Source organism: Calypte anna, chromosome 3 (assembly GCF_003957555.1).
Source record: "Calypte anna isolate BGI_N300 chromosome 3, bCalAnn1_v1.p, whole genome shotgun sequence".
NCBI classification, from domain to species: domain Eukaryota; kingdom Metazoa; phylum Chordata; class Aves; order Apodiformes; family Trochilidae; genus Calypte; species Calypte anna.
Genome location: NC_044246.1, coordinates 59,815,056 through 59,841,467, shown reverse-complemented (window position 1 = coordinate 59,841,467; position 26,412 = coordinate 59,815,056). Strand labels below are relative to the sequence as shown.

Sequence of the window (26,412 nt, the reverse complement as noted above, 5' to 3'; positions counted from 1 at the left end):
AATGGTGCAATTTATTAAGAAAAATAACAATAAAAATACTACTGTGTCATGATTCAAAAATATAAATTTTGAATTGTGCAGTACACCCATTCAGTAGCACCATTGAGAAAATGAACAAAATAGTCAGAGTTTATCAAAATTATTGTCTTTAATTATGTCATAATACCTGTCTGGCTGTGCCTTTGATGGTCACTTCCAAATTGCCATATTTTTGTCTGTCAGCATCCAGGCCTCTTCAGGAGAAACCATCACTTCAGTGTCCTCTGACAAGACCATAGCATCTTGCTATAGATGTCTGCTATGCAGCTGACCAGGGCACAGGGCTCCAGAACAAACAGAACCAAAAGCACAGAAGAGGCATGAGCTTTAGGAAGCCCCATGTCTGGTGTCTGGAAGTCTCCCATGAGGGGGCAAGCAAAGACAGGAAGCTTTAAAAGGGAAAGTCTTGCACAAAAACTGGGAATTCCCCAGAATGGCAGAAAGCTGACACCAGGAGATGCAATCACTCTGCCCTGTTTCACATAAGAGCCAAGAGTTCCATCAGCACTGAGCAACTGGCATTGCTGTAGTCATGAAGCTTAAGGCAAGCCCAGGTCACAGCAGGAAAACAAGCCAGACCTTAGGAAACTTGAGCAAAGCCCAGCATGAACACATTCCTGCCTGAATTTGAGGGAGCTGGGTGCAGGCAGGGCTATGGGAAGGCAGGTGGGCAGACCTGAGCTTGGTGCTGCCACACAGGCCTCTGCCACACCAGCTCAGGGATGCTCTGATCCAGTAGTTTGACCACACTTGGCACAGCTCCTACTTATCACAGCTTCACAGACTGTACAACTCAGTACCAGGAGATGGGTATTTCCAGCTGCCACCACATCAGACAAGCACAGTACTGGCCAGGGGCCTGCTGAGCTTCTCACAGAGTTCCCTCTGCTCCTCTTAACCATGGTTCCATGACCTCTGGATAATCACAGCAGAAAATGCTTGTGAGGAGGTTTGAACAAACCTGGACACCAGGATTCTTCTTCAGATTTCTTTCACCTCTATTGTGTATGTGAAAGAATGAAGAGGGTTGAAGATGGGCTTAGCAACTTCTGGCTTTTTGACAACACACCTAGTTTCTGCTGGAGGGCTGGTGAAACCCATGCCTCGCAGGACAGCTCACTAACTGCAATGACATTTGTGCTCTGTCTGGTAACCCTGACCTTTTAAGACCCAACAGCACAAGTCACTTAAGTGAAACAGGTGTTCCATAAAGACAGCTAATTAAGTCTCATGTCTACACATCTGTAATTTGTGCAGTTGAGGGCTCCAAGACAAAGTAAAAGACTGATTCCACAACCAAAGTTGCAGTTCAGTATGCCCTAGTCTCTGCTCTCCTTGAGATTTTTGCTAAGCAGCTGGAGGTGAGGACATTGGTTTTTACCCATTGTTGGAAAGCAGTAGCCCAGAATTGATAGATTTACTGTTGCAGAGGCAATTAGTCCGAACATTGCAGCTGACAGTTATTAGTAAAATAGATCTCACACACATCAAGCTGAGTCTCCACACATAATACAAACATATATAAATCTGTTAATTTATGTACACATACATACACACCATGCCAAGTCTCCTCCAAGACTGAAGATAATTATACTTGGAGATGGTAAGCTTCTCTTCATTACCTTTGCTTCCCATTTTCAGGAACTTTTGAGATAACTCAAATGCTGGCAGGCACAAAGTCTTTTAGAATGTTGTTGTCTAAGAAAATTCACAAAACTTAGGGAAAAAATGTTGCTTTATTGAAAACAATATTGTGCTTAATGTTTAGCCATTTTGAATTCTGTTTCCACTTTTTATGTTATCAGTTAAAGTATTACAAGATAATATACTTTCTCTAGAAAAATACAGAAAATCATGGTAGCAAAATATTAGCTTTACCCAGGAATAATGCACAGAAGGCTCAAGTACAGAAACCAGAAATTTGAAAACACACCTTCACATCAAGTGATGCACTGAATATGTAACACAACTAAACAGGATGATGTCTGAGGGTTACTCATCACTTCAGCCAATCCAAAAGAAAGGCACTCAGTGTTTAGTGTTTCAAAACGGTAATGCAGTTACAACTGGTTGTTGATTGAGGGATTGTGTATTCCAGCTCCAGAATAATGAAACACTCTGAAGTCCACTGAACTCAACACTACGTTAAACCACAATAGTTAACAGATGATTGAAAGTATACCCAACTATGTTTCACTGCCCATCAGATGAGTTCTTTCTTCATTATTAACAGATAGATTTTGCAGACTGGAACTGGAACTGTTTGCACAAGGAAAAGAACAGGAGGGAAGAAACAGGTTTAGTATTCTCTTGATATTCCAATGCAGTACCAACATTATAGCAAAAGAAGCCACACATTACATGGAAAGAGCGATATGGTTCACTGGATTTGGTTCCCTGCCATGGCACAGAATCATGTAGTATTGCTCTCATACCTGTCATTTCACATGATAGTATGGGTTGCAAGAGACCCTTAAATATCACCTAGTCCATCTCCTCTGCAGCCAAAGACAACAATGACAGCAGGCTGCTCAGCACACCATCTAATCTGCCCTTGTGCTTTTCTAGGGATGAGGCATCCATGACCTCTCTAGGCAACCTGTTCCAACACCCTTACAGTAAATAATTTCTTCCTCATATCTAGTCTGAATATACCCTCTTTTAGTTTAAAACTATTACCTTTGTCACATTGCTACAGGCCCTACTAAAAGCCTGTCTCCATCTTTCTTATAAGCTCCCATTAAATCTCGAAAGGCAGCAATAAGGTATCCCCGGATCCTCCTCTTTTCCATGCTAAACAAACCCAGCTCTCATGAGAGGAAAGTAGAGGGGGAGAACCATCTTCTTTGACCTGACTGCCATACTTCTTTTGATGAGGTCCAGGATACAGATGGTCTTGTGAGCTGCAAGCAAACACTGTCAGCTCATGCCCAGCTTTTCATCCACCAAGCCCTTCTCCATAGATCTGCTCTCTCTCCAACCTGCATTGGTACTGAGGGTTGCCCTGACCTAGAAGCAGGACATTGCAACTTGGCCTTTTCAGATCTCAAGAGGTTCATATGGGAGATAGCTTCTCAAGCTTGTCCAGGCATCTCTGAATGGCATTCTGTCCCTCAGGTACACAATCATAGAATGGTTTGGGTTGGGAGGGACTTTAAGTATCATCTAGTTCCAACCCCACTGTGTGGGCAGGGACACCACCTGCTAGATCAACCACACCAGTCCACCTGGTGCCACCTTCAAATTTGCTGAGGGTGAATTCAATCCTGCTATGTCATAGGTGAAAATATTAAACAGTACTCATCCCAGTACAGACTCCTAAGGGACACCACTTGTCACCAATTTCCACCCAAACATTGGACCACTAACCACCCAGCCAATTCCAGCTCACAGACACCATCCTGAGGGAATCATCAGAAGGGTTTGCTTGTTAAGGCCACAGTCCTGTTGCTCTTATAGAACAGGGGTTCCCTGGTTTAAGTCTCTGTTTAGGTTGGTAAGGATTTAGGAAACCATGTAAAGTATTTAAGCAGTATTTTTACTACTCATCTTGTTACTCAATATCAGGTTGGTAGTGAGGAAAAAACGGAAGCACAGCTTCCAAAGGTTTACTTTATGTGGTTGCAGATAGAATAAACAATAGATAACTCAACATACCTTCTCCTTGTTGCCTCAATGATATAGAATATTCCAATTGCAAGAGCCTTTGAGGAAACAGTCAGTTAAAATTGTAGTAATAATAACCTTATGCAATAACTCATAATTGCAATAGATATAAAAAGAAAAAAATGTGTAATTACTTACACTTAACAGTGCCCATCCTCCTTGGATGGCTGAGGCCCATTCAAAACCCAGTTTATCATTTAGAAATCCTCCTAGAGTGGGACCTGCAAATGCCCTGCAACAAATCAAGATGAGATACTGGCATTCCAAACAAGAAAGATAACACATCATATTCTCAGAAAACTTCTTTAATGTTCTTTCTGGCATTTCACTGAATCACAGAACGCCTGGTTGGAAAGGACCTCAAGGATCATCTGGTCTGATTCTCTGATTCTTCCTTTGTCAACAAAGCAATTGTGGATTATAAGAAAGTTAGGTCTATGGAAGACAATACCCCATTAAACCTGTCATGGCCCCAATAAACCTGTCTAGTTACCCCCTCATCTGGTAACAGGATCCACATCAGAAAGCCAAACATCCTCTTTTCTGTATCTGGAATGGCTTAGAGGCCCCATTAAGGACCATGTTCTCAAACAGTATTTACACAGATCACTTCTACCACGGAAATAATTTAAACTCTCATACCTCAAAACGTAAACCTTCTAAACTTCAAGACAGAAGACTGTCTTCAAGACAGAAGATAGATACAGGCAGGTAGGGAGGCACCTTGTGACAGGTACCATCACTGCAAGGTTGAGTTGCATGAAAATGCCCTGAACCTTCATAACTAAGAATGCCACAAAAGTTTATGCAGCTCCTGTCACTTTATGAAAGATCCTACACAGCATGGTCTCTTGCTACAAAAAGGAACAAAACTAAATAAAACCAGCTAGTTCCTGGCACTAAGTCACCTAATAAAACCATATTTGCTAGCAGCATAAAACTGGGGTGTGGTAACTGTATGCTACCTATATCTGTAGCTGACCCTATGCTAAATAAACAGGACACTTAGAACTTCAGGCAGCTTGGAAAAAACGGTGCATATTTGTACCACTGAAACCCAACAGCAGCCAGACAGCACCACAAGGACTGATAAAAAATATCCTGGAAGCAGCTGTCAATGGCGGGACTGTTACATCCTACTGAGTGACAACTCTGAAGGGCCTTTCACTTATGTAAGAAATACAGACACATTCTGCTAAGCTACACAAACACAGAACTTGAATAATGGCTGTTGCTGAAAGATTCTACCCTAAGCTATCCCAGACGAAAGGATGGAAATGTAGGAAATGAAAAAGGGCGAACAGAATTAGTCAGGAGCAGATACCTTCTAGCTCACCCCACCTGTAAGGATTTCAATTTCTAAAGAAATAGCCTACCTCTTTATATATTAAGCATTAAATACTTCAGTGACAACAAAAACTACCACACAAAAGGGCATGCTAACAACCACTTCATCACTGAGCTTTTGATATGTAGGGAAATATGTTTTAAGGGAAGACAAGTACAGAGTCCACACCATTTGATGGGTAAAAGCTTTGTTTTAACATGTCCACCAGGCACCTGTTTAGCAAGAACTTTTTGAATCAAGGTCAACACAAAGACTGCAATGCAAGACTTCTGGTTGTAAAGCAGCAGGCTGTTGTGTAGCAATAGTGTTAAAAAAAAAAAAAAAGTGTTCATAGCTCACAAAAATGTGACTATACGTACCCAAGGGACCACATGGCACTGAAGAGCCCAGACACCAGCCCCAGCAGACTCAGACCTTCTTCAAATCCATTCTCACTGCAGAAAAACACGAGTTACAGTAGAGTGTACAGTACATTATTGTGTCTCAGTATATAGCCTTCTCCAATAAAGTACTTTGCTTCCTATTAAGTTATACACAATGTAAATAATTAACAAGAACATGTGTACAGTGCTTTCTTTGCTGTCTCTCTGGAGGATTGTAGTGCTAACTTCTTATCTCTGTCAGGAATCTTCCAAGTGAGATTCCTAATACTACACCCATTGCTCATTCCCCATGTTTCATTTGACAAGTGTAAAACAGTGACAGGTCCCTTATAAGAAGGAAAGACATTGTTCCAAGAGGACACACTAATAAAAGAAAATCAAGACCTTTCTAGGTCATAACTCCCAAGCCACATGACAGACTTTGTACTCTGAGCAAGTATGACTCCTGTAGGTGCAGCTGGTAAAGCCAATGCAGACTGAAAATCCAGTGAAAACTGGCTGCTGCTATCTGTTGTCCTCAGTAGCTCTGTATCTGAAACCATACACAGGTTGCCCTATGCTTTGAGACCCAAAGTCTGATGAACCTCATAGTACTGAGGTGCACATTTATAAAATAATATTTGGGGTATAATGACTAGGGTGCTCATTCAGAAAAAAAAACTAAGGCAAAAGAGTAGTGGAAGCACTCAAAAAATTGAAAAAATCTACACTAAAACTTAACTTTATATTTACCCATGTAAATTCATTGCAGTTCCTACTATCAATGACATGAAAAATGTCTTGGACTGAGATACTTACTATGCACACTGGAGTATCTCTGGAAACACTGGAATAAAGCTCATGCCAAGGGAAAAGCCAATGAAAACCAGCACTAGCACAAACATCCACAGCTGACTGAAAAAGAGGCATTTAAAAGAAGTTAGCTGCTGGAGATTCTTTTCAAATAAGGACCCATTTTGACTGAAGGCTGTTGTACCACCTCTCCATGACTGACCAGAAAAAACTAGACTTCTAGAAGCCAAAAGGTCTCTACTTTAATTGAACACTACTGAGACTTGATATAATACAGTTCTGTGCTTAGAAAAAGACTTCATAAAAGGATTTTAAAATCCTGTGCAAAAAATTAAACAATTTCTTATCAAATGCAGTTCATTTTAAGAGGAGTACTTAAGCTTAGCAATACATATGTCCTAGCTCAATACTTGGTTTGTTGCACAAAGGACTTGCTGCTGAAATTCTGCAGTCTAACACTATATCTGAATAGACTTAGCTAAAGAGAAGAACACCGAAGAATTTACTGGTTTTCTCACCAGCTCACCAGTTTCAAATGTACAATCTTTCAAAATTAGAAGCCTAGAAGGAAAGAGTTGACTAATTCTGCACATTATCAAACCTCTCATCATCTTCAACAGAGTAAACCCAGGACAAGAGGACTGTACAGCTGTCTAGTAAATGTACCAGTGTTTTGCTGTGAGTTCACTTGAAAACTATGGCAATGCAGTGTTCAAGTGCAACCAGACATTCAAAGCTATAATACATCATTTTCCTTAGCTGTATACAGAGAGAAAAAACCCATCAATACTGCTGCACAGCCATGCAAATGAAGCAAATAGTTAAGAAACACTGATAAAATGGAGAAAGATTAAAAATAAGATAGAAAAGTAACTTTGTTTCACCGCATTGGAAATTGGGAGGAAAAGTTAAAAGCATGATTCCTCCCACCCTTCCTATACTAACATGAGCAGTCACAAAAAGCAAAGGAAAAGGATCTGTTTTATGAAACTGTAAAATCTCTATTTTCATATGCTTCCACTGCTTTACATTCTCAGTCTCATGTTGCAAGTTAAAAAACCCCATTCTGTTAATGGTCAAAGGTGCTAACTATGGACTTGTGGACATACATGACTACCAGGTCATAATTCCTACCACAAAAACATCACATAAGAGTCCAGGTACATGAAGCAGCATTTCCAAACCTTTCAATATGCAGTACTGGAGCAGGTCCTAACATGAAAAAGCACAGTGCTGTCAGTGAGCCTCCAGATACCAGCAGCCACTTCCTCAGGTACTGTGAAAGAAAAGGAAGAGGTGTGTAATTTAAATACGTCAATCTGAAATACAATTATGTCCTTCCTAGTATCTCTTTTCTAAATCTTCATCCTCTAAAATATAATGTAGTGACAATCATTATGCTCAAACAATTTCTCTGCCAGTTCTGAACACCATGAAGAAACACCAATTTCATGTTTCCTTGCCATCAGTGTAACCACTGGCAACAGCTGCATAATACAGAGATTCCTTCAGAATACTAAGTAAGAGTGCTTCTCTGTTATCAAAATATTTTAGGTCTTATTCTTCCTTAGTGCAAGAAATATAATCTTTCATTGCACATAACTCTCATGTACAAAGGCCATTATTAGTTTGTGGAGTGGAAAAAAGTGCCTGAAAATTGGAACTATTCTTTATACACAGCATTTAATGCCTAGGCTTCCTTGATCAATTAGCAGTAGCTGTTAATAAGGCAGTTTGAGGTATATCACTGCCAAAGCCTCTTTCTATGATGCAGTGAAGAGCTACAGAACCATCCCAGCCAGTATACTGACCTAATTTGGATATTACTCTTTTTAACAGATGAAGTCAATACAGGTAACTAGAACACCTTTATGCCTTTTCACAAAAGCTGATAAAATTGGATATGGACAAAAGCATGAGTATCTAGGACATGTTTTCCTACTCTTAATTTCATATTGGCTGGAAATAGACTGTGCTTTGCTCACCAGAAAACCGCAACACACTTCAACTACACGATATTTTCTAACACCTTTTGCAGTTTCAGACATCCTTGTATTACCTGGACCTTGCAAAAGAGACCTTCAAGTGCACATGCAAGGTCCTGAAAAACAGATCCCTTTCCAGGACCAGTCCTGTGTCCATCACTTCAATATAGAAAGTCTTTCAGTTTTAACTAAATGCACAAAGCACTTTACTAACCCTGTACAACCAGCAAATATTACTCACAGGCAGTTTGTCGCTTACGAGCCCAAGGATGGGAGAAGATAGGGAGTATGAGAGTGCCAAACCAAGGAATACCAAGCCCACATAACCAGCTGGGAGTTTGAACTATGGAAAGGAAAATAAAACAAAAAATCACTGCAAAACTAACAAAAAACCAATATATGCTACATACATTAAAGGATAATCCAAGAGTTACATTCTAGGTCAAAATACTAAAATGCATGATTTAAGTATTTTACTGATACCATACAGAGATTTCTGAAGCCATCAGCAGAGCTTCAGTTCCCTTCACTTATATTTCTAGGTATGGAAGTGACACCACCTGACACAAGTGTGCTCAGATAAAGCCTAAGCACTCTGAGGAGGAAACACTATGCTATGTCCCCTGTGCCCACACACTAGATTCTAATATTAGAATCTGGCACATTTGAAACAGACACTTGAGACACTGAAAATTAGGTGGATTTTGTCTTTACCTCTCTGATCCAGTTTTATTTCCACTTAGAAAATAATACTGTAGTCATGCTTCTAATCAGTACATTTTACAAGTAGTATTACAAAATACAACTCTAGCTTTTCAACTAAAGCAGTATTTTTATGAGAACAAGTAAGAGGCTTTTTCCCAACGCCCTAAGCCCTACAGAGTCACATTTCTGTATTGAAAGAAACTGTGTAATGAACCAAAAGTGTACTAGTCTGTCAAACAAGTGTTTTAAGTATCAGTCAGGTGGAATACCAAGATGTTTCATGTGGCATAGGCTGCATAAATATTCACTATTTTCCTGCCACGCTGCAAGCACATGCTAATAACTAATTTTGTGGTTACAACACCTTGCCAGGTGTGGCATACATGTGGAATTGAAAATATAAAATATGTCTCTTGAATCAGCTTTTTTTTTCTCTTTCCTTCATCCTGCTTGCAATTAACATATGTTTACCTCAATGTATGCCTGACAGACACCTATAAAATAAGATTACTTATCAGGTCGCCTCCTGGTAGGGGGTGGAGACCCAAAACTAGCAGGACACCAGAAGACAAAAGATAAGGATGACTCATCCCCGGGAAGCCTGGAGATTTGTATGTATCAGGGACTTATTCAATGAAGGGACCCCTCTTTCTTTTGGGGTATAAAAAACCCTAGAAAAAAAGGAAAATGCAGCTTCTTCGTCCAGACGCCCTCTCCTCTCAGCACCTTGGCTTCCAGCTATGAAAAGACACAGCAGAGGCTTGAACGGCAGAGAACCAGAAGCAGCTCCAGCCCGAGGCCAGGCCCCTCGTGGATGGTGATAACTTCTCTTTTGCTCTCTCCTCTTTTACTCTAACGACTCTCGCATTAAGGTGATTAATTTATGCAAAGGCTTTTTGCCAGTAAACTGGCTTTCCCTGTTTTTAAAATAAAACCTTGTAACTAATTTTAAATCCAGCAGTCTTGTTACTTTTGTAAATTCACGTGCCATCTATAAGTAGTGGTTGATTTATCCTCATAATCAATATATAAAGTAATAAGCGGATCACAACACCAGGCTGTTGCAAGACGAACCTCTCTTGGGCATGGCGCTCCAAGGTCCAACAGGTGTCCCAGCAGAAGTGCACAGGCAGTGCCCTGAGTTGGTTGCCCTCAGGACTGGTCAGCCTGGCTTGGTGCTACTGCTCTGGACTGGCCTCTCTGCTGGCTTGCTCAGGACTGAGCTGAGCCTGTGTCTCAGGCCTTACCTTTCATTGGCCCCCTAATCCTGCTCATGCGCAGTTGGGGCCTGCCCTAATCAGGCACAGGTGGGCTTAACACAAGTTCATGCCCACTGCCTGGTAATTAGTGGCACCTGGTTGCCTCATTGCCTCAATTCATTACACCATGCTAAAGTAGAACACCTTGTAGGCTGCAGTCCTTTCACAGCAAGTATCTGTTAGCACAGAGCTGAGGGAAAGCAAAAGAGCCAAGATAGTATGTAATATTTGACAGTGGGATAATTACAGATCCCCACTGGGTGGTGGAAGACATACATTCACATCTCCACTGGTGGAAAAGGTCAGCACCAAGTTTTCTCCACCCTGAGCGAGTGCTATAAACGCTGAACTGGACAGAGGAAAATATGGAAACCTGGGAAATGCTTTTCCTTGGAGAAACAATTAACAAATAAACCCCTCAACAAAGCACTGCTTAATTTGACAGAGGAACAGAATGATAAATGATTTACTTTAGATTCACCACCATAAAAAACACGGCAAAAAGAAGCAAACAAAATTAAGTAGATAACAAGTATTTTAAGAAATTTCAAAACAGCATTTTTTTTCCTTAATGAATGAGTGAAGAAGTTGGCTGGCAGACTACATAGGTGCTCTCAGTTTAATTTAGGTATTGCTGTAAGAGAAGATTGGGCTGTGACTTTACATCCCCAACAACCACACACATCAAGAGATATACTGTAACTGTGATAATTTTACAGCATTTGCTTTCAGAAAGGAGGAAAAAATCCCTAGCTTACAGATCCAGCTGCTATGTCCTGTTCAGGGAAGGAAATCAAGTGGAAAAAGCATGTGTTTTAAGGGTCAGACACTTCCTAATTTTCAGAGTTATGAGAATCAGCAGCAACAGATGGTGTAGATGAAGCTGTGATTTATTGGTACTGTGTAAATCAAGTTATTTGGAAATCAAATTATTAATAAAATTAAACCAGAATAGCTGGATAATGCTTAATTTTGTTTGGGATATTTAAGCCACATTTATAACCAGTTTTTCGCAATTTAGCAAGTGAGGACAACCCTGCTTGTTACCAGGACTTACCTTTTTTAGTATAAACAGAGACATTGTGGGATCCAAAAAGCCCAAGCATGCACTTAAACAAAATATAGTAAGACAGAGTAGTGAGACTTTTGGCAAACGAATGAGCTTCCAAAAGGAGTCCTTGCTAGGGAGTGAATCTGTTTCAAGAGAAAGGGGAGAGGAAATAACATTTTCAGCCACACAAGCTCACGATTGATCTTCTTGCTTTTGGAAAAGAAATCAGTATTGCACTTTTTCTAGTCTTACCACTCTTGTTATCTAACAGATAAAGGTCAAGAGTAAACTACTATGCACTATTTTTTTATATTAAAAATTCAAATTTTATAATTCAAGAAAAGAAGGATAGTGCACAATTACCACTGCAAATCCCCAACTCGAAAGTAACAAAAACATGTATTCTTCACAATTAAATGAAAATATAGTTACTTCTCCCCTAGACATTATACTATGAAAATCTCATGAATTTAATTTCAACTTAAAACATGCACACATACTATTGTGAACCATTCATATGCAATCAGAGAAAGAGGCTTTGAAAGTAAAAATAAAATATTGCAATTTATCAGTTGACATCTGTCTGAATTTTTAAGCAACTAGTCATTCAGATCCCCTACTTTTCCAATTTGTACTCCAGACAGGAAGTTTCTTTCAGATGTCACATTAAGGTGTCATTTCTAAGTGAAGCTCCATTCCTGATGCTGATGGTGTTCAAACAGTTGAATGGGGTTCAAAGAACACACAGACCTAAAGTTCGTTCATTAGCATCTACCAGCTCAGAGCTAACATCTATTCCCTGTAGTTTGAAATTGGCCAATATCATTATTCCACTCAATTTCAGAGCTCAAGGAGTAGGGGGTAAAGGAGAAATTAGTAGCACATACTTAGCCACTGTAAGATGCTTCTAAAAGCCATTATATATGAAATTCTTCAATAGAATATTCAATAGGAAAAAAAAAACAAACTCATTTATTAATTTTAGCATTACTTCATGTTAATCAGATCTTGTATCATTCAGTGCAAATAAAACCCTTCTGTTGTCCCTATAATTCTGTTTTCCCACACCCACTGTTAACACCTCAAACATGTCAAGTTCTCTTCTTTTAGGCAAAACCTGTCTAGCTTTTCAACTAGCTGCAATGACAAGCTGATAATAAGCAGACACAAGGGATCCTTTACAAGCCCTGAAGCTAAACATACAAAAAAATATCTCAGTTCACTTCCACACAGGCTTCTTAGTGTTTTCAGAGATTAGCATGAGGTGTTGGACTCATCCCAGGGCATCTGTAAGCACTGATTTCAGTTTGCATTAAAACATTGACCTGATGAAGATCACAAGTTAGGTCAGCTGGAGCTTTAACCTCTGAGTTGGATTAGACTCCAGAAACTGGTATTTTTCTAAAACATAGTTGTATACTGAAGTAATTAAAGTGAGTGAAGGAGAAAGGAAGAAGGGTGCTTACCGTATTTTGGTAATATGCATATATTCAAAGGAACCAAGACCAACACTACACATCCCAGTGTAATGAAAGGGACCCCATAGCCAAACGATTGATACAAAAAGCCACCTAAGGGTGGGCCCAGTACCATTCCAAGTCCTGTAAAAATTTCAAGGCTGCCCTAAAGGATGAAAAAGCAAGCAAGCAAGCAAGAAAAAAAAAATACTGAGAAACTCTGGTGTAACAATAAAAGTAATACTTTTTCTGAAGAGCAGCACAACATAGGCTAGTGAAAAAAGGCACTGCATCACTAAGGGAGTAATGGCTATTGGAGACCCTTGTAAAGTGGGATATAGGAAAGGAATTTTGCAGTTGACTGCAGGCCAGCAATCTTATCTTGTGCTTTGCTATCGGAAACCACCTGTACTGCAGCACTAGCTGCTCTGCTTCACCTAAAACAACTCAGTCCTGAGGCCAGACAAATGCTCCACTGATAGAGAGCATCTGTAGGACATCTCAGGCAGAAGTGGTCACCTCTCCCACCTGCAGTTACTCTGCAACCTGAAGGGGAGGATCCAAACTCAGGTACCCAGGTGGGTCATCATCCCATTGGATGAAGTACACGTGCCAAGTTAAAGCTTTCTCTCTACAACTGATCATTCGGATTCACTGACGAGGAGTAGGAAATAACAGTGAAATTGCAATGGAAATAACTCAGATTATTCTGGCTATAATTTATTAATCTGGCATCTTTTATCTAGATACTGATTTTCAAAAGGACAATAACACAGTTACATTTGTGTTACACCACCATCACCACTGTTAACATCTGTCTCAATACCTGACTAACCAGTGCTTTGACCACTCCCTTTTAACTATTAAAAGCTGGTGACAATAACTGCTTCCTTACAGTTTTGGTAGTATAGGGATTCATCCTAAACTTTAATTATACTGATACAAGTCAGAGCAGTCAAGTGGCCAGAGAGCTGGCATAGTCAGCAACAGCCAAGTTCTTTATTCTAGCGTCCAGCCTCTCCCTTGCATAGGAAAACTAGTAGTAGCATATGATAATCAAGACTTCAAAATTAGTTGTGGATAGATTTCAGACATTTTGATAAACATTAACACATAGAATGCCCATGAGTTAGCACAGCTGCATCCAAGTAATTCTTTTACTTTGGTTGCTAACCAACCGTAAGTAATATTTATGATTGGTGAGTGCAGTTCGAATCAGACTATCATTTAACCCTTCTAAGTTAATAAATTACTGGAGATATTGATATTGCAAAAAAAGTGATATTGTTCATGTTCTGAAGTTCTCAAGTTCTGAAGATTCCTCCTCCAAAAGAGGGATTGTGTTGGCAGGTGCTGAACTTCTCGCTTCAGCTAGGCTGACATGACTACATTTAATAACTTCTGGTATCAAAAGGGTAAAGAAAGTGCTTTTCAGTATCTATGACTATCAAGAAGGGCAATAAAAAGCACACCTGAAAATCTCCCATCTACTCCTTCAGGCTTTATGATTTTACCACAGGTTGCACCTTGCTTCATCTGATCAGCTCCTTCTTCCTTCCTCTGCCATCACCATGAGCAGAGCTCTCGTTACAAGAACTTTCCATCACACTCACTTAAGGGCAAAGTCTACATGAATGAATCTGAATGCTTTATTCTCATGCAGAACATGACATTAAGGCATATAATATGGAGAACAGACCAACATGTAAGTCATCTGCCTTGTGATAGCACCCTTTCCAGATTTTACACAAATGTAGCTACTAAGCCACAACTGTGTAGCATTCCTGAATGTGATCTTGAGGTGACCTTCATCACCATGTACAATTTTCAGCCTTGAATCCTGTTTAAATTGCTGCCACCACAGAATTATATTTAAGCTTTATTATAAAACAGAAAACTAGATCCCTTTAAATCAAAGTTGTTTGTCTTAGCTATTTAAATCACATTTTAATATTTGCAAGCTTTTACTGACAAAATAAATCCAAAACTTTCCAAAGACTACTTCCAAATTTTCAGCTCCTCACTGCTGATATAATTTAATAGGCTTTTTGCTAGCTAGGAGGTCATTTCTATATGATATTTCTATTTTTTAATAGAAAAAACTATGCAGTTTAACAGCAATATTAATAAATGCATCAAATTTTCCAATTCTTTTAAATATTCTGAAGGATGTTCTTAAAAGTTGTTCACTCATTAAAAGTTAACCTAGTTATTTCTCTCAGTCAATATCTGAATTGCAAAAGAGAATGAAAAAACAGCATTTTACTACGAACAGAACTTTTTTTTTCCCCAACACCATAAGAATTACTAAATAAGGGCAATATCTCTGGCTTAAATAAACCATTGATGACTAGAAACATTACCCTACAGATTTCAAGGAGTTTGAGCTCCCCTCTTTTCAGACATTACTTTTAATAATACATTAGAACACTGAAACAAAAATTGAGTTTTGCATATTTTGGTCATTTAAATCAAAACTGAATGATTTAATCAAATTTATTAATTAAGTCCACATGGGTTCTTACCATCCATGAAGAAGTAGTCTCTAAAAGCTGTATTAGTGTTTTAACAGTCTGTTTCCAACTAAAGTGATAACTACTGCAATCAATAGTCAGCTGTCTTCAAACCATAAGCAGCCAATGCATACTGCTTAATTTTAGTAACTGCAATAAACTGAAGTAATGCTAAGGTCTACACCTGCTCTAGAACTGTGATTCCAGAGTACACACAAATTTTACATGATGATTTCAAATATTCCTGGGCAGAGTTTTCTCCTCCTGGTTTTAGGCTTTCTAGTGGCCATTTAATTGTATGGTGGTTACTCAGCTGTAATGCTGCTTTTTGCACTTACCAGCACAGTAGCAATATTATTTGGAAATGCCTTTGCAAGGATTGAAAATGATGCTGTAATTGCTGCTGCAAAACCTACTGCATCCATTGCTCTTACTAAAAAGCACAAACTGATGAACACTGTTCCATTTGGTACCTTGTCCAGCATTCTGAAAAAACAAACAAACAAGCCAGTAAACTGAGATCTCTCATAATGCAACAAGTCACCTACTAAAATACTCATTACAACATCACTTCCTACTCATTAAAGGACACATTTACAAGATATTCAATGCTTTCTATTGCCACCTCTTTTTGAATCACATCAGTAAAGTCATTCTACCAAACTCTGTTTTGCAGCTTTCTCCTTTTACTCTTTTTTTGGCGGTAAAGAGAGCACAAAAAAACCAACCTGTGAAAAACTCCAATACCATTGTCTTCTGTTGTATTTCATAGCTTTTCCAAGCAGCTGTGCAAGATGTCTGATACAATGAGTTACAACTACCTAATAAAAGCTTCCTTCACTGTTAATTGTATTTTGCTAAAATGAATGGCTTAGCTTCTCCATCTGCCAGGCAAAGCTTCTCATTTGCACTCAGTATTTTTTTAAAAATTAAAACATTATGCATAAACAGTTCTCTCATTGCTACACTTCGACAGAATTCTTGCTGTTCATCAACTATGGGAGTTATTTAAATATAAAATGCATTTCAAAGAATTTCTTTTGCTTTGAAACCTACTGAAAGGGAGAAGTGTTCATTCTGCTTTACAAGGAATAGAAGAAAAGTAAAGAAGCAGAATTTAAGTGAGGCAACCAATACCCAAAAGATGCCCAAGAGTTTCCAGTTTTGTTTTGTGTCCATCTTTTCTTAGGGATGAAAAGTATTGGAACACAAATGCAACAAAAGAAAACAAAACAAATTACTCACCCAAACAGAATGGTCACACATCCTGAAACAAACATCCCTGCCACAAACATGAATTTTGCTCCAATCTGCGTAAGCTGTAAATTAAATACCATTTTGGCATGTTATTGTTCCAAGCTTAGGAAAAAAATCTTTCAGAGCAAGTTTCCTTTAAGAAATCAAAACATTATGGCCTCATTACAGTCTATGTTAATAAAAGATCTGAGAAACTGGTCCAGCTAGTGTGCCTTCATGCAGTACTGAACCTAAAAATACTCTAAACAGTTAAGTGACTTAACCCAGTTTTCAGAATGCTATAACAATGGTGCAGTTGACTATTTCACAGAATCCAGCTGCAGCTTCTGCAGAGCAGCAGTTCACAGCAGCATTCCTCATTATAAACAACCAGAAATATATTACCCCCCAGCACTGCCAGTGATGCCAAGTCAGATATACCTGTCACGTATATGGCTCAAGAGAGGCAAGGAAAGTGATTTTAAAGCAAATTTATCACAACGTTTAATGGCACAAGACTTTGGCATAGAAAGCACAGCAGCTTCAGGCTTCCCCACTCATTACCAGGGAAAGAATCCCACCTTCCTTCATTTCAGACCCTATTACAAGGGTCTGAAATTATAAGGTGAAGGACTATGACAGGCATGCTATAAAGCTAACTCAATCCTGTAACAAAGTTCATCTGAGCTTCTAATTCCATGATGTAACTTCCCCTAAGGACAAGAGGTATTTCAGACTCTTTTCTTGTTCAGGCCTGGTTCCAGTCCCTGTGTTTCGGCCACTACAGACCATATTTTGCTGAGTTTCATTGAAACAGTCAGGATTTCTGATTGCTGGACTGCCCACATCTATTGGTGTTCACTTCATCTCTCTGCAGTGAGGATGGTGTGCCTACTCCCTCCCTCCCTTCCAAAGTACTTGGTGAGGGTTGTACCACTGTTGAATGCCATCACAGGCAACTGAGATTACACTTGCATGACACCTTGATAAGCTACCTCACTTTTATAGAAAACCAGCCACCATGGGGACAGCAAAGGGACAGGCCAGCCAAAGATCATGACACTTCAGCAGCTGTAGCCAAACATGCATAGACAGCAGTGCTCCAGCATATAAGCAAACAAACTGGTATACAATTTATTGATAATTTTTCCAGCATAAGAAAAATTTTGAGGCTGTGGGAAAACTGAAGCTGTGAGAACTGGAGACATTTCTCTCCTACTGCTGTATAATGAAGTGAATCAGCAGAGTGTCATAACAAGAGGAAACGTTAAGACAAAGACAACATATCAGAAAAGAAGGGGTGTAGGTAACTAAAAATAATTAAACACCTTAAAAATAGTGCCAAAGGCAGACACAATATATTAGTAAGTGCAATAAATAAAATGGGGGGCAGGGGGAAAGGAGAAATCGATCAGCAGAGAACTCTGAAGCAAACAGTTAACCAGAGAAACAAAATAGCTCCATGTCTGCCACCCTATGCCCCGCCAAGAACTGTAAAAGAGTAACTTTTAAGTTGTATGGACAGTACTTAGATCAGATTCAGACTGACTGGGCAGGTTCCAGTTCCTACAAACTCAAGCTGCAGGAGTGCTACTGAAGAGACAACTCTTCAGCCTTAAGACAACTGCCTTCATGTACCAACCTGTGCCACTTCAGAAGTAAGTTAGAGCTTCAATTATACTTACATATTTTCCCAATATTAAAGAAGCCAAGACATTGACCAAAGCAAAACATCCAAAAATCATGCCAATGACGGTGTTACTGGCACCTTTTTTTTCTGCCTGGAAAAAAAAAAAAAAAAAAAAAAATCACAACTGTATAAAGACAGATTCAAATTCTTGAGGTAGAGATCATTCATGCCTTGTACAGTTAATTTCTTTAAAAAATCTATTAGTGCAGTTACAAAGCAATTTCCTTTCTCAAAGGCAGAACAGGCTCATAAGTTAACAAGACAGTAATTTACAGAAGTTGCACTTCTACTAAAACTATTCATAGTCAAGAAAAGCAATGCTCATTCCTCAGTGAATGGAAACACTTCTGTTTGCAACTACTGAACAGGTAACCAGACTTTATACACGGTGGCTTCCGCTGTGTGAAATGGAGTTAGCTACAAAGTTTTCATCCCTCTCATACTGAGAGGGCAGGGAAATCAATCGTGTCTCCCCATAACAAGCAACAGACAATCTTTTACTTACAGCTGGCAAGCTACACTTACTTGGGTACCAGCACTATTTAGGAATGTTTAGAGCAAAAATAATCTCAACGTTTCTTTGATAATACTTGGGAAAAACTTGGTCATGAAAGAAATGGTCTTCTCCAGCAAAGGCTTCATGACAAATTTTGTTTTCTCCCTACATATAAACATTGTATTCACAGAAAATAAGCAGAGGTTACTTTTTTCGCTGCAGTTGTTGTATCAGGATGTTTGACACAGCGAGTGACCGCCCACCATGAGCTTACACAGAGGTAGCTATAAATAAAAAGTCATTGAGTAGCTAAGGCACTGAAATGCAAGTCAGGCCACGGTCAGTGTTTTAATCTCAGTTCTACTACCAAACTGCTGTGCAACACTGGGCAAAAACCTACCAACTTTTCCATGCATCCATTTCAACTTCTATCTCACATCAATACTTTGCTGTCTCCACTGGAGACACAGAAAAATGAAATTACCTTATAGACAGGATCCAGATCACTGTTACATACACTCCAATCTGTTTTGTCCAGCATCAGGCTAACACTATGAACTCTTACAACTTGGAAGTCTAAGAGAGCTTACATGCAGCCATAAAGATCCCACAGTGTCCAAGATCCTTTTAAAAGTTTCAACATGAAAAAAAATCATCTTGAGAGTACCTAACTGAACTTGTGATTACCTCTGAAGGGAAAAACGGTCCCAGAATTGAATAGCATATCATGGAACTGAAGTTTATAGAGGCTGTTGCAATCATTGTAAATATCTGCTCTTTGGTAAACCTTCTTGACTCCTCACCAACTGCTTCTTGCATTCCATCTTCTTAAAAAGGAAACAAAAAACAAACAAATAAAACAAAAAAAACCCAAAACAAAACAAAAACAAAAAAAAGAAAATCAGGAAACTTATAAATTGATAAGAGGAGAAGCACAGTTTGCAATCCAAGTTTGAAAACTAGAGTGCGCACAAACCTTACACCCTCCCGGGTGCACGGAATTCGCAAGGAATTAAGCCAAACCTTGCTACATGTTTCCCTTGCGCAAGGGAGCGAACCTCCTAGTACTGGCAGCACCTTCGCAGCAGCCCCTCAGCCCTCACCGAAAGCTCCGTGCCTAAGGCTGCGCAGGATTCCGCCACGGCCCCGGGACAGTCCCGGTGCGCGGCACTCCGGGACTCGACCCCAGGCAGGAGCTTGCCCCTCGCCCGCACACCCTTTACCCAGCGCAGGCTCCGGCGCTGCGGAGCGGCCCTTCAACGCCGGCCCGGCCGCAGCTCGCTTCAGAACGTGCGGCGCGACAGCTGCCCCCCGACCCCGGTCGTCCCGCCGGTCACACCGGCAGAGAAACGCGGGTCAGCCACCGCCTTCTACCTGGGGGTCGTTGGCTCCCCACGCCCTGCTCCGCTGGGCTGCCCATGGACAAGCAGCGCAGTGCCCGTTACGGCACCTCCCCGCCTGGCACCAGCGCTCGGGCACCGCGCCCGCCGCCAACGCGCATGCTCGGCCGGGGAGCGGCCCCGCTGTGCCTCACCGACCGCCTCGGGGCCCGCCGGCGGTGGCCATCGCGGGGTTGCCCCGGGGTTGCTCAGGAGGTGCCGGGTCCTGCGGGGATTGGCAGCACGGAGCGGGAGTGAGCCGAGGGCGGCAGCAAGCGTCAGGCTTTGGGAGTCTGATAGTCACACCCGTGCAGGGCTGCAGGATAGTAACAGTGCTTGCACGGTGCTGGGCGCATCTGTCTGAGGGGAAATGCTGACCCACTGCAACCTGGAAAGCGTGAGACGCAGCCGATGCTTCGGCAGGTTACAGGTTAAGGAAGCCAAGGAGGCAGCGCACAAAGCTGCCAGGAAAATAAGTGGGTATTTGCTGTACGCCACTTTACCTCAGCTGGACATTAAATGAATGTTTCTGACAAGAAAAACCATGCACATTACAGGAAAACCTCACAGTTAAATCCAAAGTGTATTCAGGAGCTAGGAGAGTTATTAATAATATCACAGTCACTGAATTGTCTCAGTTAGAAAAGACTTCTAAGATCGCTGTGTCTGTCAACCCAGAAAAAAAAAATAAAATCACCATTTCACAAGAACAATGTCCTAAAGTGCCTCATTCTACATGGCATTTGGATACCTCCAGGGATGGTGACTAACACCTCTCTGGACAGCCCATTCCAATGCCTGACTACTCTCTTAGTAAAGAAATTCCTCCTAGTATCCACTCTAAACCTCCCTGGAGCAACTTCAGGAAATTTCCTCTGGTCCTGTCATGATTCACTTAGAGGCCAGCACCCAAGATATGATCTCCTTTCAGGTAGCTGTAGAGAGCAGCTACCTAAAAGGCGACTGTATCTTAGAGCAATAAGGTCTCCCTTCAGCTTCCCCTTCTCCAAACTAAACAGTCCCAGTTCCCTCAGCTCCTCCTTGTAGGACTTGTTCTCTAAGACCCTTCAGAGAAGTCAGCAACCCTCTAGATCTTGGTTGCCCTTCTCTGAACTCACTCCAGCAACTCAATGTCTTTCTTGTAGTGAGTGACCACACCAGTACTCCAAATGTGGCCTCGCTCGTGCCAAGTACAAAGACATGATCTCTTCCCTTCTCCTGCTGGCCACACTAGTCATGATACAAGCCAGGATTGTGTGGGCCTTCTTGGCAAACTTGGACACACTGCTGGCTCATATTCAGCTGGGTGCCAACCAGCACTCCCTGAGTCCTTTTTTGCCTGGAAGCTTTCCAGCCACTCCTACCCAAATCTGTAGCATTGCCTGGAGTGGTTGTGACTGAAATGCAGGACCCAGCACTTGACCTTGCTAAACCTCAAACAGGCCTTGGCCCATCTATCCAACCTGTACAGATCCCTCTGGAGAACCTTCCTGCCTCAAGCAAAACAACACACCTGCCCAACTTGGCGTCATCTGAAAACGTACTGAGGAAGCACTCAACCCCCTCATCTAGATCACTGAAAAAGACTGAACAGGACCAGCCCCAAAACTGAGCCCTTGGGAACACCACTGGTGACCAGTCACCAACTGGATTTAACTGCAACTCTCTGATGTGGCCATAGAGACAATTCTTAACCCAGCAAAGATTATACTTGTCTGTGCCAGGAGCCTTCAGCTTCTGTAGGAGAACACTGTGGAGACAGTGTCAAAGGCTTTACTGAAGTATAGACAGACAATGTCCACAGGCTCTCCCTTGTCACCTGCTCATAGAACAAGATCAGGCTGGTGAAACAGGACCTGCCTTTCCTGAACTCATGCTGCTGGGCCCGATCCCCTGGCTGTCTTGCACTTGCCATGTGAGCACACTCTTGATGAACCCCTCCATAATTTTTCTGTGCACCAAGGTCAGGCTGACAGGCCTGCAGTTCACTTGATCCTCCTTCTGGCCCTTTTTGTAGATGGGCGTCACATTGTCAAGCCTCCAGTCATCTGGTACCTCCCCTGTTAACCAAGACAGTGTATACATGATGGAGAAAGGCTTGGTGAGCTCCTCTGCCAGCTCTCTCGAAGTTCTTGGCCCTACAGACTTGTGGGTGTCCAGGTGCTGTAGCAGGTCATTAATTGTTTCCTCCTGGATTATGGAGGTGTTGTGCTACCCTCTTATCTTCCAGCTCAGGGGACTGAATACCTGAGAGTAGCTGGCCTGACTAATAAAGAAGGTGGCAAAGAAGGCATTATGTACCTCAGCCTTTTCATCCCTGCCCTGTGGGATGGGTCTGGCTGGCATATCGGGCCCTATGTTCCCTCAGAAAGAAAAACACTGGTGTTGGAACTCCCAAGGGCTGAGGAAGAGACCCAAGAGGTACATGCCCCTTTGTTCACAGAAAGGAAGACTGGATGGTCAAGGAGGGATTGTCTCTAGGGACTCTGCTTTGCTACAGCTGACTGACCCAACTTCATTTCTCAAAAACTTAACCCCTTTGGCACAGGTTCGCTAAGATCCCTCAGGGGTGGCTGGCAGTGACTGCTGATTTGCCTCATCAGCACAAGAATTCATATATCTGAAAAAGATACAGTGACCCTCTCTCACGTATCAAAGGAAAATTCAGGATGGCTTCTTAAGACTGGCAGACCAAGCAAGATTCATGATCATCTAGAGCGTCTGTAGCAAGTTACTGGAAAGATAGAAACAGAAGAGCTAGATTAACAGAGCTGTCATAAGAATCAATAGCCATGAACTGGTCAGGAGTTAATTTTGACTGGAAATGAGGAAGAGGTGGAATCCATTTGGCCCAAGTTCCTGTTGGGGGCAGAGAAATGTGAGGAAGGAGATCACAGGCATGGGCTGGAGACTTCTTCCAAATGTAATAAAAGAGAGGCCATCTATTCAAGAGAAAAATTAGTAATTACTTCTTAAAAGCACTGTTTTAACTAGGCCCATCAGTATGCTAGCTAGTGCACAGTTGAAATATTAAGATGCATAATAAGGACATTTCAGGGCAAAGGTTGCCCGACTTCCGAATCTCGTACTCCATGTGACAGGATAAAGCAGAATTATCTTCTTATCACAAGATTAGGAAACTTAAAAACTATTTAGCAGCCACAAAGATCAACAGCCACACATTCCTTTGCTAAAGCCTATTTTGACAATAAATTGTGTGTGGCAGAATGGCAGTGAAGTTGAAAAATCCCTAGGAACTGCCTTGATTTTTTTTTTCCTATCTGCCTTCAGAAAAAGACATACTATTTTGCAGATACTTTCTCTTCAACAGCCTTATCCTCCAAAAAGAGGAAGACCACTTGCAAACTATGCTGGGTTCAGGAAAAGGAAAACAAGGAAGTGATACATGGAAAACATAACACAGAAATTGAGTAAATAAGGTAAACTTATAGAGATTAAAACTGTGGTGAGAAAATGAAACTTTTATTCTTGTGCCTAAATTGAGATAAGTAGGTTCAGGAAGTGAAATAGTTTTCACTCCAACTACTTGCTTTTTTCAATCTAGACTCTCACTCAGAGTATTCCAACTACTTTCAAAACCCAGTCCTCCTCTCATTAATAATTACATGTGAGTAATGAGTAATCCAATAAAGCCTATGCAGTCAGACTTCTACAAAGTCAGCGTGTGCAGTAGAAGTCTGAAATGTGGGAAGTAGTAGCAATGCACATGGATTAGCATGAGCTACGGCTCCCGTAATGAAATCAGGCTATGAGCTCCCTGTGTGTGCATACAGGTTACTTATACACTCCTCATTATTGTCAGAAGAAAGTTTGATGGAAATATTTATTAATTCTTCATATCTTTTCAAAAATGGAACTCTAAAAATAGCTCTTGTTAACCTTTGAACTGGCAGTTATCAGATATTACTATCATAGTAATTACTATACATAGTAATTACTATTCATGATAGTTTTTGAAGTGTAACAAAAATCTTTTTTTTAAAAGCATACAAGCCTTTTTTGCTTATGTCACATCTGCAACAACTTAAAAAATTTTAATCTTTCCTTTCAGATCCTAAATCACATGTCAAATCCAGACCTTGGGGCACTAGCCCTCTGTTAATACTACAAATAGAGTCTATGTCCATTGCTTACAAGATAAAAACCTATTAAGAACAACTTCACCTGTGGGCTTCACATCAGGGGATTCTGGAATGCTCAGCTCTACAGGAATACATATCTTTTTCTATTGCTCTGTATATTTATAGATAACTCAGAAATACCCAGTGCTTATTTGCATCCTGTTACTATTTCTTTTGCCAGAAGTCATGGTGACTGCACACAGGTATTCTGAAAGCATTTAAAGTGGCTCTAATGTAATAACATGATAGCCACATCCTTTGAGACTCTAGTGCATAATCTGTAGAATGCAACCAAAGCCAGCAAACTGTTTTATTCAGTTACCATGACATCAAGGTCTTTATTGTTTTTAAACCTGTATTAAAATGCCATAGCATGTCCTCTTTGAGATCCCAGAATAGTCTCACCATACATTCTCCAAGCACTTGAGACTTGATGGAGGCATCTCTTGCACTCCTGAGTAACAGCACATGATTGGCTGTTTGAACCTCTACCTGGGGTGCTTGAAAATACACATGGCTGCTCTGGGCAGACAAGCAGGACTTCTGTGGATATAGGGTGAGAAATTAGGTTAAAAAGCCTATTTTTAGGCCATGAAAATATGATGCAGAACCTTTTTCTGGACTGCGTGACCAGGAACTAAATAAGTTGCTTAGGAAGAGTAGGATGAAATGTGTACTAGGGTTACTTGCAAGAAAGCTTCCAGGTCAATGTTCCACCGGCCTGAGAAATCATGTCTGGTTTGAATAAAAATGAGATGTAGTGACATGAGGCAAGCAGGTGCCACTAATTACCAGGTAGTGGGCATGAGCTCGTGTTAAGCCCACCTGTGCCTGATTAGGGCAGGGCCACCAGCTCATGCGCAGTTGGGGCCCACCCTAATCAGGCACAGGTGGGCTTAACACAAGCTCATGCCCACTGCCTGGTAACTAGTGGCACCTGGTTGCCTCATTGTCTTTTTTCACTACACTTCCCCCCCTTTTTCTTTTTCTTGGTGAATCAGTAATAGAGAAGGAAGGTAGTGGATCTTCTTACCCGACTCCTTGGGTTTTCTGCTAACGTTAGTTTGCACCAAACTGGCTCTCTTTCTTCTGGTTCATCTGAGCAGGGGCTAGACTGAGGTCTATGCACGCATTTTCCCCCAGATGTTGCAAGACAAACCTCTCTTAGGGCATGGTGCTCCAGCAGAAGTACACAAAAAGTGTAACTTCCCTGAGTTAGTTGCCCTCAGGGATGAGTAGCCTGGCTCAGTACTACTGCTCCAGATTTGACTGACCTCTCTGCTGGCTTGCTCAGAATGAGCTGAGCCTGTGTCCCAGGTCTCACCTTTTATTGGCCCCCTAATCCTGCTCATGCGCAGTTGGGGGCCTGCCCTAATCAGGCACAGGTGGGCTTAACACAAGCTCATGCCCACTACCTAGTAATTAGTGGCAACTGCTTGCCTCATTTCACTACAATGAGATAATTCTCTCTTGTGACATTAGAAATCTAATCTTAGCACATGCCTGTGCTTTGCATTTCTAGAAGCAGCTGTCAGAAGGAAGTTTTGCAAGGATTGTTCTGAACCCAAATTGTTCAGTTTCATTGTGTCATGGACTTCTCTTGGGAGTTAGTAATACCTGACACTTTTGCCTACCTTTCTGGCTACCTGGTCATACTTTGCTTCTGTCTGAACTCATTCCGTTCCTGAGTCTCCACAGTTTACAACATGGCAGCATTTAAGCTACCATAGAGTCTGGAATTTTGAGAAAAAGATGTTTGTGGGTGAAGGTAAAGGTTACCACAGCAAGAAACAAGAAACAGAGAAAGCATAGAGGAGCAGGAAGAGAACAGCTGGGACAGAGTAAACCATTATATCCCCAGTGCAGTACTGTCCTGAAAAACCCCCCAAGTTCAGTTGCCATTTTGATTGTAGAGGGCAAAAAAAGGAAGGCTGCCACCCTGGAAAGGGGATACAGACACGGGGAGTAAAGGACTTGAATGGAGAGCACAAAAGGGAATAGTTGTAACTATTTTTATTATATGCAGCAAGATAGTGAGTCATAAAGGATCACCCAGAACAGCTGGCTGTTGAGAATCCAAATTCTTGAATGTCACAAGACATCAGCTTGTGATTACTCTTCCTCTTCCCAAATCCAAGTTTATATACAGCATGGTATGTGGTTTAATAATAAAATCTTTAGAAAAGACAAGTTCCTCAGCTGGGGCTGGCTGCTCAGTGAAGCACGAGGCCAGTGCTTGCACTGTCACCACCTCAGCTCTCCAGACCCCAG

General features: G+C 41.2%; 1 protein-coding gene across 7 annotated transcripts; it reads right to left on the bottom strand.

Annotated features, from left to right (window-relative positions):
• Nucleotides 1-1,759: 1,759 nt before the first annotated feature.
• On the bottom strand, nucleotides 1,760-20,228 carry SLC18B1 (solute carrier family 18 member B1). Of its 7 annotated transcripts, none has more exons than XM_030447338.1 (14): nucleotides 20,155-20,228; nucleotides 19,308-19,447; nucleotides 18,120-18,215; nucleotides 16,444-16,517; nucleotides 15,537-15,684; nucleotides 12,695-12,851; nucleotides 11,235-11,371; nucleotides 8,455-8,556; nucleotides 7,413-7,504; nucleotides 6,235-6,330; nucleotides 5,413-5,487; nucleotides 3,844-3,937; nucleotides 3,697-3,743; nucleotides 1,760-2,298 (listed from the first exon to the last, which is right to left on the bottom strand). In XM_030447338.1, the coding sequence occupies exons 2-14, from the start codon at nucleotides 19,437-19,439 to the stop codon at nucleotides 2,226-2,228; spliced, it is 1,323 nt and encodes a 440-aa protein (XP_030303198.1). In that variant the 5' UTR covers nucleotides 19,440-19,447; nucleotides 20,155-20,228; the 3' UTR covers nucleotides 1,760-2,225. The 7 variants fall into 7 exon arrangements, with proteins under 7 accessions (XP_030303198.1, XP_030303196.1, XP_030303199.1 ...); XM_030447336.1 differs by lacking the exon at nucleotides 20,155-20,228 and adding an exon at nucleotides 19,995-20,119 and having other exon boundaries at nucleotides 19,308-19,444; XM_030447339.1 differs by lacking the exon at nucleotides 20,155-20,228 and adding an exon at nucleotides 19,844-19,887.
• Nucleotides 20,229-26,412: the final 6,184 nt, after the last annotated feature.

What these genes read in the sequence shown, in the direction of transcription:
- SLC18B1 (XM_008494032.2), bottom strand. Translation starts at nt 20,040, where the DNA reads ATGGGCAGCCCAGCGGAGCAGGGCGTGGGGAGCCAACGACCCCCAG. An exon ending in ATGCATATTACCAAAATACG is followed by an intron (nt 11,372 to 12,694) that starts GTAAGCACCCTT and finishes CTCTTGAAACAG; the next exon opens with ATTCACTCCCTAGCAAGGAC. An exon ending in ATTGAGGCAACAAGGAGAAG is followed by an intron (nt 2,299 to 3,696) that starts GTATGTTGAGTT and finishes TTGTGCAAACAG; the next exon opens with TTCCAGTTCCAGTCTGCAAA.